At 42.0% G+C, this 13742-nt stretch overlaps 1 protein-coding gene across 2 annotated transcripts in view; it reads left to right on the forward strand.

Moving 5' to 3' along the window:
* ARHGAP21 (Rho GTPase activating protein 21) overlaps nt 1-13742 on the forward strand; it is a 545637-nt gene that overhangs the window by 389017 nt on the left and 142878 nt on the right. For both annotated transcript variants that reach the window (XM_078663440.1, XM_078663441.1), the window contains one exon: nt 2743-4666. In XM_078663440.1, the coding sequence (XP_078519566.1) occupies nt 2743-4666 (1924 nt within the window). The remainder of the gene's footprint in view (nt 1-2742; nt 4667-13742) is intronic.

Consider the following 13742-nt stretch of genomic DNA (forward strand, 5'->3'; position numbering starts at 1 on the left):
ATTCCAAGTGCCCCTCAACCTGAATCCGTGTCTCCTTAATTGGGATTCTCTTGTGGCAATTATTGCATTCAGGGTTTACCTGCCTAAATTTCGTCTACAAAACGTGGTGGTATTAAGGCAAGCGAAAACTGCTCCTTGGAGTACTGGGAAGCAAGTTAGTATTACTCGGTTATCTCCCATGCTAGTGTGTGAAAATCAGTAAATACTGCATCCTGTTCTACGGGTATACCCGATCTGGAAATATTCTGATATATTTATATATATTGGGTAACCCGTCATGAGCCTCTTTATAGGTATTTCCGCTTCCCCGGGTTACCCTTGCACTGTGGTAGTAGTCATAGTCAAAATTAGACTTAAAATGGTCCACCATGTTGTTTACATTCTCCAGCACTTTGAAGTTTTACTCGGAGGTAGCGGTGGTTATGCACCTGCCGGACCTCCAGCCAGGAAGGAATTATTTACCCATAAAAAGCACCTATTGCCTTGATGGCACTAAATCAAATGGTGCTGTGGCTCAGTGAGTTAGATAGTCGCTGGGGGGATCCTGCGTACGCTGTGTCAGGCGACGCAAGGAAATATTAATGCAAGGGTTACAAAAAAATGTCAAATATACCTGTGTATTGTTATATGGAGTAAATGTTTCTCGTGTTCGTTACCTGCAGTGGGCTTGCGTTGTAATAGAAAGCATGTTCGCACTCTAACAGCATTCATTGCACACGTATATGTACGTGCTGTCACTGTGCTCGTGTGAAACAGACGTGCAGTGCAGTAAAAACGGCACTTGTTAAACCTTAGTGGTACCATGTAAGCTATATCTTGGTCCGGGGGCTCAATATTTCACTGTGGTCTTTGAGAATTTAAAAAAAATGCAATTTTTGTATTCACGCGAAATCCCTTAATCCAACCGCGTCACGTTTGTAATTTCTTTCATTCACTGGAGACGAAGGCTGCAGTCAGATGACAGCGTTCGGTTCCGGTCACATTTATACGGCAGAGTCGCGCTATTCCGAATGTTTAATAAAACAGTCGCTTCGTCATCTGGAATCAGGGATGGTATAAACCCGGGGGTGACCAGAGACGGCGATTCTGCTCCGGCGGAAGGGAAGTTGTGCAGCACACAGCCTTCGCGTCCCCCATAAAGCCGCACACTGTCGGTTAATGTGTGCAATATCGTACGCGCATTTTGGTTTGAAGAGGGGTAGGGAATATACGCTGTAAGCACGAATCTCTGAAGGTTGCATGTTCACGCGGATGCAAAAGTTGTATTTTATGCTCCACTGCCCTTTTCCTCTTTTGGTACCTTCCAGAGAAATCAGTGTAGATGTATTTTTAGCTTGCAGTACCCAGCATCAGTATGACACCATAATTCTGTCTTTACATCAGTAAGCAGCTTTTACTATGCTTTCCTATTTCCTGCCAGCTGCAGTTTCCAAAGGATGTCACGACACTGGTAAGAAATGCACAGGAGCCATTTCTTGGCTTCCGGTTTTATTTTTCATAAGGAATGCCTTTTTTGATGCATCACTCTTTGACCGTTTTTTTTCAGCGTGCCGTTTAACTGAATTCCTTTTCTGTTAATACTCCTCTTCGTTTGTAATATGTATGCTTGCATTGATTTAATTTATAATGATTACCTACTGACCGTATTAAAATGTATTTATTTTAGCAGCGTTGAAAAGCCTCGCCCTCCCTAGCTGTACTTTTCTCTCAGTGTCATGTTTATGGCTGCCCCCTGGCTTTACAACCAGTCGTGTATATACACACAAAAGGCAGGCTTTGGTTGTTTGCATTAGGCATGCAATAATTTGTGCAGGAAATTGTGACATAGAATCCCACATATGAGCTGTAGAAAACCTTAGGAAGCATGCTTATCTCCCCCCCCCCCCCCCATCCTGCACTAGCAAGCTTTGCACAGAGATGCTTAATCATATTTTAACCAAATGCCTGCTAAGTTGATAAGTAACATGGCTTTGTGATATAATTATGCCCGCAGTTTGCTTTTATTATGTCTTGGGCACACTCTGTCTTCTTTATACAATGGTAATTCAAGGTTTCCTCAATAGTGAGGGTGGTTGATGAAACATTCAGTCTAGTTAGATCATGTTTCCTTGCTTTCTGATTCTGAAATAAAAGAAAAATACTTCATCAGAAAATGAGTAGTTATTTTGAGTGCTACATAACTGCATGCACCATCGATTATACAGCATGCTTCAGGTATGTTGTAGTTACATACTGTTTATACATAAAATAAATAAATAAACATTAAGGCAAATCTGGAGTCCATTGTTGTATGCCTGTTTTTAAATATTTAAAAAACGTATGGTGTTTCTGTAAAGGGTAAAGAGGTCAAGTATTGATAGAAGCTTTTTTGTAATTTGACATTTAGTGCTTTAAAAATTATGATGTAAAGCATTCATATTAATATTCGTTAACATCGCTGTAGTTCGTTTTATAGAGGTAATTTGATAACTGAAAATAATATGTATAGTTAATTACCCTTGCTTTAAATTATCCTCATTACAGTTAATGATAACTGGAGTCAGGAAAAAATGGCAAAAGCCATGGCTCTCGAGATGGGTTAAGTTATGCAAAATATTTTCTTCTCATCCATCTGATAAATACATTTGCAATTTCCTGTGCATGTTTACACAGCAGTGGAGATGCATTTGTGAGCTTAAATTATAAACTCTAGTACAAATGTGCGTGTTTACTTCTAAATCCATGTTCTTACTTATTTTATAGGCGTATTCACAGGATGCATACTTGAAGGGCAACGAGGCTTACAGTGGCAATGCACATAATATTCCTGAACCGCCACCAATATGTTATCCAAGACTAAAATCAACATCTTCGTTGATAGCACAGCCCATTGAAATCCATGCCCCAGAAACTTCTCCGAGCAAGCAACCGCCCATAATACCAGCACGGACGATGACACAACCAGATAGGAACTACAGAGTGGAAATACAAGTGCCTCCATCGCCAACTGATATCATGAAATCAAACACCGCTGTATGTGTTTGTAATGAAAACGTAAGGACCGTTGTTGTGCCTTCTGAGAAGGCTGTAGATACTTCAAGTAGAACAATCCGATCAGGTCCACCGCACAGAACTGAGGAAGTGAGATATGGCTTGCAAGATTCAGTCGCCTTTAATACAAAAACAAGAACCATGTCTCCATCTTCCTTGGTGCCCACCACCACGCTGAATCAGCCCACGTCTCTTGCAAGGACCACAGATGCAGCATTAATGAGATGTGGGAGTTATGCAGGGCACACTGAAAGAATTCTGAGCACTAGACAGCCTAGCCGAACTGTGGAGTCTCCACTGCCTCCCGGCCATGGTTCACCAGGTGCCCACCAGCACATAGACTGGAAAAACTATAAAACCTACAAAGAGTACATGGATGATCGAAGACTGCAAATGTATGGCTGTCGCACAATACAGGAACGATTAGATAGTTTGAGGGCAGTGTCGCAGAACAACACAGATTACAGTCAAGTAGCGCCAAACCGCACCGCCTTACAGGTACGGCGTAGAAGTACTTCTCACGATAGAGCGCCTCAGTCTGTTCAGGTCAGACAAAGGAGTGCGTCTCAGGAAAAGCTTGAAGAGCCCATATTGGTGAAAGATTGTCCAAGAAGTGCTTCCCAGGATGCTTTAACAACACCAGCAATTGTTTCCCGGAATCACAGGACAGGCTCATGGGATTACCTTGGAAGGCAAGCGGATCCGTTTGAACTAGTCAATGCCACACTCTCCAGTCCAGACATGGATCGGAAGCACACTTATAAATGGACTGGTTTCACTGAGCAGGACGATAGGCGAGGTATTTATGACCAATCTAGGCAACATTCTTTTCACACATCCGTCAGACCTCAGAACTTTTCTGTGTCACCTGGTGTGTTTGGTTCAGAAATGAGACGAGGGAGCGCTAGGGTGGTTGGTTCTGGTTCTCCGTTCCAAAAACCATTGGATTTGAAAACATTACAGCCGACTAAGGATGTTCAGTGTGCACGTGGCACCATTCAGTCTAGGCCTGTTCTACAAGAAAGATCATCTCGTATCCAAGGCTCTAAAAGTAATTCATTTAAAAGCCCTATTCCATTTTCAGCAAAGCCATCACATTCCATTAACCGGAGTCTTGATGACAATTCCCTGAAAGACCAAAGCAGAGTAAATCACGTGCATCAGAGTGGTAAGCTTAATCAGCAATCAAGGCAGAGATCAGAAAGTGCTCCCGATCAGCACACAGAGATGGGCTTAAGCATCAAATCCTCTGGCTCACTGTCTTCTCAAGCTCCTGTTAAACGTGTCCTACAAGCTAGCAGGAGCGCAACTACCTCTGAAGATGTAAATGTGTCCAATGTGTGTAAAGATTTTGAAGAGGCCAATGCACAAGATTCTAAATTGGAGCAACCACATGTTATCGACAGTGATGATGTAGTTGTTTTGAGGGAAAAGCCTTCCTCTGCTCGCTTAACACCACAGCCTTTGAGACACCAATCTTACATCCTGGCGGTTAATGACCAGGAACCGGTGTCGGACAATACCTGCTGGTTGCCCAATGATGCCCGTCGTGAAGTGAATATCCGAAGGATTGAACAAAGAAAAGCATCAGGTTCCAGCCCAGCTGGTGATTCTTTAGCATCAATTCCTTTCATAGGTGAGCTTAATGCATTTAACAGTTTTTCATGAGCATGCAAGCTACAGGACATTTGTTGAGTATTTGTAGTTGTCTTGGATTTCCATATGGCTTAGTTTTCTTGGTCACTTTTCTTTCCTGTTGATAGAAGTCTCGTCATTTTCATTTAAATCCTGACTCCTTTACAGTATTTTCTTGTTTCTCACCTCCAGCAGTTTCTTTTCAGTTTATATGAAGTAGTGGAAAACTCTCTTGGGCCAGGAGTCTCCTTTCCCATTAATCTTTTCAAGGATACCAAAAACACTTGCTACCAAGTCAAGTGGAATGCTCCTTTTACTGTGTACAAGTCCCTTTCATATACTCGTTATCCCTTGTCCGCTTGTTTTTCAAAAAGCATTTACAAATCTCAGCTCAAAATAATCAATTGCACCCACCATAAAACATACAAAAAAACACACCACACTACTCTGCACATCACTATACATTGTATTACCATACACCATAAGACCATATCGGCATGCTGTAACTGCCTATCCCACACAAAATAGTCTACACCATGTTATATAGCACATCACACCATAGGACAAACTCTGCTTTACACATTAAACCATACCCATAAGTCTTACGCTACTATGCAACACTGCAGCATAACACATCAGACCATACAATATAATGCCACACAGCAGAACTCTACACAGCTCCATAAAATGCTGTATCCAAGACATAAAATCACTGCAAGCCCGTGTCATCCACAACATACTAAACACCAACTTCATACTAGTATACCCCACCCAAAACAGTACAACATAACCTATCACTGACCAAAATGATGCACAATATAGCGCTGAGCATACTTCCACAATTATATTTTACATTACATATCACCACAACCCAACATGTGACTCAGAGCAACATCTGACCACTCTCCATCACACTATACCTCTCCATCACACTATACCTCTCCATCACGCTATACCTCTCCATCACGCTATACCTCTCCATCACGCTATACCTCTCCATCACGCTATACCTCTCCATCACGCTATACCTCTCCATCACGCTATACCTCTCCATCACGCTATACCTCTCCATCACGCTATACCTCTCCATCACGCTATACCTCTCCATCACGCTATACCTCTCCATCACGCTATACCTCTCCATCACGCTATACCTCTCCATCACGCTATACCTCTCCATCACACTATATATCTCCATAGCACACTCTGTACACAATACACAGATCTTTAAGTTGCACGCCACCAACTACTACCTCACCTCGCATCACACAACCCCATAACATGGCAGCAAAATACTCTACACCATACCAAGCAGTATTATCAATCACAGCATTACAATACATCTCATTACACAAGGCACCAAAAGCACACTTAACACACCATGCCATTGGACTTAGAAGAGATCAGCATACCGCTCAATATACTTATTCTATGTCATCCCACACCTAACCTCATACATAGAACTCATCAGCACATATCATCATACGTAATACATCCCAAGCACCATAAATCACAGCACTGAACATCACACTTCCCAACTAGTTCAAAGCACTCATTACCACAGCACCAGTTCAATGATAGCCCTGGACAGTACTCCTAATGCTCAGTTTAGTAAAGGTATACAGGACTCTTTCTATCGATTGACTGCAAGTAATACAAAGAAAGCTTAAAAGATAATTCTCAGGAACTTTTCAGATCTTAGCACATTTATTTATCAAATCATATAGAAGGTATCTAGCGCTGCTTAGAGATTGGCATAGCACATCGGACAACCCCTCTTTTTCGTAATCAAGCCATATGAGAGGTGGTCCCACAGTGCCATGCAGCCAAAGGATGTGGATGTTGGGAAAAAGGAGACACAACTTGTACGCAACAGCTAGTATCAATATATAAATCACTTGAAGTCCCCCCCTACGCATTACAATTTCAGAAGACTCATTCATTTTCACACCATATCAGTGAGAATATCAGCAGGAACCCTGAAGCCACCAATATATACTCCAGGCCAATGGCAGGACACATTGTTTTGCTTGTAAGTCACATGACCTGTTCCTGCATTGATTATTTCCATGTTAATCACAATAATCAGAGGTTAGTCTTGTAGAACGGTACTACACAGAGGGCACGTGACAAATAATGAGCCCTCAGCAAAATGTTCAAGAATCCTACAAAAGGACAGCGTAGGCCACACACTGAGAAAAAGATAGGACCAATTAAATTAGGGTTTCAAACACATGCTAATTGGTATAGAAACATTGAATATTGAGCCATATCAAAAAGTGTCACAGTTATGTGCATTTATGTCACAGAGGTCTGTTAAAGAGATAGAGCTTGGATCAAATTTCTGATGGGAGGGTCTCCCAAATGTTTTAAGTGTGAGCAGTGCACCGCACACTATAGTAAATGTTAAACACGAATCTCTGGGGCAGCATCGTGCACGTTTCATTCTAGAAATTCAACCCCTCCATACCCCAGTTACCAGACCATGCAAGTGGGTAATAACTGAAGACCCACATGTTGCTAGAGTTTTCATTGACCCACTGTTGTATGAAACCTGGATATGTCATCTTCTCAACCATTGTATCACATCTATAAATAATTTAAAGCTCTTTCTTGTATAGTTATATTAGAAGCTACACATTGAATTTTTTATACATTTGTCGAACAAACTTGCAAGTCAACAATACCTACAGTAAACTATGTTCACATTTTACTTCTTAATATTACAATAGTGCTGGGCTTAGTATTAATCAAAATATTTTTTAAGTATTTAATTGTTAATGCTTCACAGCTGAAAACGTATATAATATATTCACATCTTATTTAAATTCTAGCAGTTTCTTTCAGCAGAAGGAAGAGTGACAATTTCATGAAAGACGGACGAGGGCAATTCTCACATATTGGATTTATTATTGTAATTTAGTTTTTTTGTGAGTGATCTAAAAATCCTGAGAACACTACCACTATTCAAAACAATACTATTTGGGATGTCATTAAGTGTGGCCCCCACAGGAATGTGTATTTATCTGAATTTATATTACAAACTGGCAAGTTTCACTACCAGTTTGTTACCTCTAGTGGGGAGGGAGCCTTAGGATTGGACTCCATTACCAGACGAGTGCCGCCTTGTGCCTGTCTAGAAAAAGAGCGAATGCTACAAACGTCCTGAACGACTTCGAGATGTTTACAACATAACCTTGCATTGATACTAGAGAGGGTAGAGCATAGCCACACATATATAATTGGTGTGTGTTCACCATACACAGCCAGACTTAATCAATTCTCTGGCATTGGCAGGTTAGGTGGAAGAGATCAAACATTTCATAACGCACCTGGGGCACTCCTCGCTGGTTGAAAGAGCAAACCCGGTGTATCTTCAAAAGGATTTATCTTAGTACTGTAAGAGCACATTATGTATTAATTTGTACCCGTTATTCATGCATTGCTGGACAATCTTTGCACACCAGTGCCCCGTTCATCGTTGAGAGGCATGTTGTGACCAGTGTCCCTTTGATGCCTTGCTGTAGGGATCTTTCTCAGACTCCCCTGTGGAATCATTGAATACCGCTTCACCACCAGAAGTGTGTGTCCAGGGATCATTAGACTTGATTTAATATTGCAAACTCTGATGCTTTCTCTGGGAAACCACCCTCTTACTTTTTGGAAGGTATGCTTTAGTCAGAGGTATGTGAATATGTCAAGTGATGCTGTCTTCCCTCTGTCCTTAAATTGGATATGTGAAATTGGGTGTAATTTACATTACATCCTGCAAAAACCGTGTTAAATTGAGTTTAGAAAGTTTGGGTTAACCTGTATCTCTGAGGTCATCTGGAGAGCATGGTTATCTCCTAAAGGTACGGCTGGCAGCCCACATATAGCCAGGTTTCAACAGTGTATGCCACTGGTTTATTTGTAATAGTGACCTGGCTGGGCATCCCATGATAATATTCTGTAGAACAGCGTTACTTACTCAACCTAGTAAGATAGGCAAGGCATGAGGTGGTACCAGAATGTAGAAACATGAGGTTGCACAGTGCTACAATATAGATTTTTATTTTATGTTTTACATTTTATTTTGAAGGTTTTGTATAGTGTGAACAAGACCCTTGCGGGTATATCAGAGCGCTTTACAGGGCAGCTGTAAACAACCAAAAAACAGGTTTCGAAAAATATAGGAGAAAATAAAACAAACTAGCACCTGATACAAAATAGCAGCAAAATAACAAGAGATAAACATAGTTCAAGTGAATTTGGCCATGACGATAGATTTCACTTCTTTTTGGATGGAGGCAGTGGAATGACTCTGTCTAGTCTCTGGAGACAGCACATTCGAAATCCTAGGTGCCATCCCCGAGAAGGTCCGGTTGTATGTGTGTTTTTCTTGGCAAAACATTGTGGTTTCCGTAGAAGGTTGTTTAAACTCCTGGAGGAACTATTACCGCAAGAGAACACCGGTTTCTGAGCTAGGTAACTCAGGGTGTTGTGGTGTATGGCCTTGTGCGTCATACATGCGATTTTTAGTTGAATTCTTGCCTCGAAAGGTAGCCAGCTGAGGGCTCTAAGGTCAAGGGAGATGTGACTGTTCCTTTTGGAGCCTGTTATGAGTCTAGGAGCTGCATTGATTGAGGCTCGTAGAGGGCCCGTCGTCTATCTGGGAAGGCCACAGAGAGAGAGAGACAATCTCATATTCCACTCTTCGGATTACAAGTGCTTGGACTGCCAGTTTGAAGTCATTTGCAGGGAGGAATGGTTTCAATTTTCTCAAGGTGTTCATTTCGAAAGTTTGCTCCTTTTGTAGAGGCGCTGATGTGTTTCTGCATGTTTAGATTTCTGACCAACGTTAGTCCCAGCGATTTCGTTGAGTCACTAATAAGAGTTTGACAGTTGAGTGGTTAGGCGGAGCGATTAGGAGGAATTTCGTTTTGAGGGTGTTTAGTGTCGAATGATTTTCGGCAAGCCAGGTCTGTTTTTTGAAGCGTTGTGTTACGCAATTTGATGCCGTCTAGTGAGTGGATCTTTATATAAAGTTGTGTGTCATCTGCGTACATGTGATACTGTACATTAGAGGAGCTGAGAAGTTCGACGAGCGGTTCCATGGAAAGGTTGAAGAGCATAGGCGAGACGGAAGAACCCTGTGGGACTCCTAAGGTGACTGGGACGGGCTTGGATAAGGACTGAAAAACCTTGAATCTTTGTGATCGTTTTTAAAGGAAGGAGGTGCACCAGTCTATAACGGGTCCCGATAATCCCATTCTGTGTTTCAGGAGATCTAGCCGGTTGTCATGTTTGATGGTGTTAAAGGCCGAAGATAGGTCGAGCAAGATGAGTAGACATTCTTCGTTTTGGTCAAGAATTTTTAATGCTTCATCTATTATGTGGGTCCATGGCTGATTCCGTGCTGTGTCCTGCACGTAAACCAGATTAGTATTGGTTGAGCAGGTTGAATTGATCAATGTGTTTGCCAAGCTGCATGTGCACGCATTTTTCTAAGAGTTTGGCCAAAGTGGGAATATTAGATATTGCACAAAAGTTAATTAGGTCTGTGGGGTCAGTCGATGGCTTCTTTAAAATGGGAGATACCTGCCCTGCTTCAAGAATTTCAGGGATGGTTCCTTGAAGGAGAGAGTTATTTATAATCTTGGTCCATATAGGTAGTAATAGTGGAATGAAGTCTTTTATGTAGTTTGTGGAAAGCGGGTCAATGAAATGGTTGGAGGGATTCAGGGCCACAAGCATTTTTAGTATGGATTCTTCACTGTAAGTGTTGAAGGAGGACCAGGGTGCGTTTTTTTTAGGTCAAACTTTGTGGCGCCTATGAAAGTGGCTCCTAACAGGGGTGAGGAAGAGACCATGTGCGTGTCAAAGGAAGAGACCGTGTGCGTGTCAGAGAGGGATATAAGGTCGTTGAGCAGGTCCTTTTTATGTTTTCTGTCTTCAAAGTGAAGAAAGAGGAAAATTCTTGGCAGTTGGGTGATGTCGGGTTTAGCTTGGGGGTGAAGGGGGGTCCCCTTAGATTGAGTTTTGATTAGTTCAAATAATTCTTTGGACGGTTCTTGGCTTGGTCTAATTGATTACTGAAGAAGACTGCTTTTGATCGTCTGATCTTTCTGTATTATGAGTTTCTCGTGGTTTTTAGTAGCTTGCGGTGGTCAGAGAATGGTGCTGATCTCCATTGACGTTCACTAATATTAATTGAACGACTGTCTTCATTTAGCCTATCATCGTACCAAGGTTTTGAGTCTTTTGTGGAAACTCTTTTCAATTGTAAGGGAGCGAGTTTGTCTAGTACCATATTAATGGTGTGGAAGTAATGGTAACTTAGGTCTTGTACATCAGTTAGGACTTCGGAGGGGAAGAAGGATGTTAGTGCTGACTGTAGTGAGTATGTCAGGACCGGCCTTTTTGTATTTAGATTTCTCTTCCAGATTTTAGTCCTCGTTGGTTGGGCAGAGAGATTAACTGGTTCATTGATGTATAAAGTGATGATGTGGTGGTCAGACCAGTCACGAGGGAGGATCATTTAGAGCTGAAGGGAGTCAGCTTTAGAAATGACTAGATCGAGAGTTAAGCCTTTTTCGTGTGTGGGACTGTCACATTTGGGTAAGGTCAATGTCTGAGAGAAAAGCTTTTAGGCTGTTGACCCCTGAGTCGTCAAGGTCATTCCAGTGGAGGTTTAGGCTACAGAGGAATGTTTGAGTGATGTTTTTGTCCGGCATTATTAGCTATAATATCCATTAGGTGTTCAATGTAGGTGAGGTTATCCCCTGGATGATGGTAGAATGTTTGCAATGAACACACTAGTTTGTTGTTACTATTGATGTCTAGACAAAGGTATTCACAGGAGGATAGTACCGGTGAGTGGGAGCGATTAACCAAGAGGTTGTTCATATGAGTGCAAGCAATACTGGCACCAAGGCTATCAGTTCTATCTTGTCTTGTGATGGGCTGGGAACCAATATGTCTAAGATGGGCGTAGAAGAATCGTTTAGCCAGGTTTCGGTAAGAATTAGTAGGTCAGGTTCGTTAGAGAGTAAGAGATCAGCTATATCAACTGCATGTCCTGAGGCAGATCAACAGTTTACGAGTTTACATTTTAGACCGCCTTGATGGGTGTTGTGTTGGGTTCTTGTATGAGGGGGACATGCATGAGGTTGTTTTTAACTATACCTCTAGGGAAGTTTCTTGTGACTCGATGGTTATTGGAAGGGATGGATTGGATAAAGGAATGTTTATGCAAGTTGTCTGCGTGCGCAGTGTTAGGGGTGAGATTGGGTGGATCATAGGAATGGAGAAGAGAGATTAAATCTTTGGCTGATAGCAGATTTTACCTACGGATCGGACGGGATGAGGCATTGGAGTAGGGCAATGATCTACATCTTTGGGGCTGATGTGTCTGGAAACTTGTGTGTGACTGTTGGGTACGTTTTTCGTAGTTAATATGGGGGGGGGGGGTTGTCCGGAATTCTAGTTCAGAACATTTGAACTTAGATTGATGTAGAATCAGGTCATGAAGCGTTTGGAGGTCCTCTTTTACTTGGGATAGAGAGAGTAATATCTCATCGAGTCTGGGGTCAGGAGTGGGAGGTAACATACTTAATGTAAGAACTGTGGGTAAGGGAGGTGATCTTAGGCCATGTATGTGGTTTTGGGGGTGGCGGGAGGGAGTCGTCTTCTGGTTCGTTGTGATGCGATCTTTCTGTGTGAATGTCTCTATAGGGGGGTGGCAGGCCGGGATGAGAGGAGGAATGGATGTCGGGTATTATTGGGACCATGGGAGTATTGATGAGGGAAGAAGGTGCGGGTGTGAAGGCAGAATATGCGGAGGAATGAATGTGAGGTATTATAGGGACTGTGGGAGCATGTAGGTCTGAGATTGACGGTGCACCTTTAGGGTATGCTTGGGTCAAGATGTCCCAAATAATGTATGCTAGTCATATGGGTCTGCTAAATTACGAGCGAAGTATGGAGAATAAAATCCCTAATAAGTGAGACTGGAATGTTATGAAGGAGCTAAAGAAACTAAGAGAGGACTACCATCTTGATCAGTGGTATTCTGCCATTGACAGAAATAATTGTATTCAGCATTCTGCTTGAGTAATCAGTACCTTTACAGCAGGGCCATGGTTGTCCCTAATTATGATTTTTTTTAACATGTATGCACATTAATCCAAGGTAGTAGAACTATTCCAGGCACTTTAGTAATTGGTACTCAAACTCAGTCATCACAGTGGACGACCTGAAGTGCACGTTTTAGAATTTACAGCAGTAACTATTTAATCCTGAACATTTGCCAAGTCAGATAATTACACTGACAGTCTGGGAAGGTTCACCTGAGGCCGTCCTATGAAAGGTAGCATGCCATTGATCTGTAGTGACATCAGGAGCCCACGTGTACTAAACTAGATACCGCTTCCATATAGAGTGGGAAAGCCAGTGGTTGCCCTGTGTTAATGGAAAGAAGCTGCGAGTGAGTACAGAGTGTGGTTAATTTGCCCTTTGGCATTGGATTCAGTGCAAAGTAATATCAGTAATTGAATAAAATAGCCTCATATTTAAATTCTGTGCAGCACCTCATAGAGAAGTGCCCTATACGGTTAATCAAAGGACTAATTCACGTCCAAAAATACCATTGCAACATGCAGGACATTATGTAGTTGGCGGACCAAAGCCAAAATGGTACGGAGGTTTTGAGTGGTGTCTCACCCTAGTATGAAACCCTCCTGATCTGAAAGCATTAGGATGTTGCATGGCCAATTGGCATCCTATGTAGTAGTAAAGCAGGTCACATTTTAGGTAATTGTGGTTCAGTGATCGTTACATATTTACACATTATACATATAAGGTACCAGACTACAGTATTTGGATATATGGTGTAACCACAGTAGTAAAATCCCCGAGCAAGCTGGCGAACTCCTGTAAAACACCTAGTTTCCATTCCTTCCCTTAAGGGGCAATATAGGTTCCTTTTAACACAGTGCTCTAGCAGCCAAACGAATCTTAATAGAAAAAGACTTGAAAGTAAGAGTCACCACGTCAGATTAGGTAAACAATCTTTTTTTCATTGCTTTTCTATTCGC

The sequence above is a fragment of the Lissotriton helveticus genome, chromosome 10, assembly GCF_964261635.1.
Source record: "Lissotriton helveticus chromosome 10, aLisHel1.1, whole genome shotgun sequence".
NCBI lineage: Eukaryota > Metazoa > Chordata > Amphibia > Caudata > Salamandridae > Lissotriton > Lissotriton helveticus.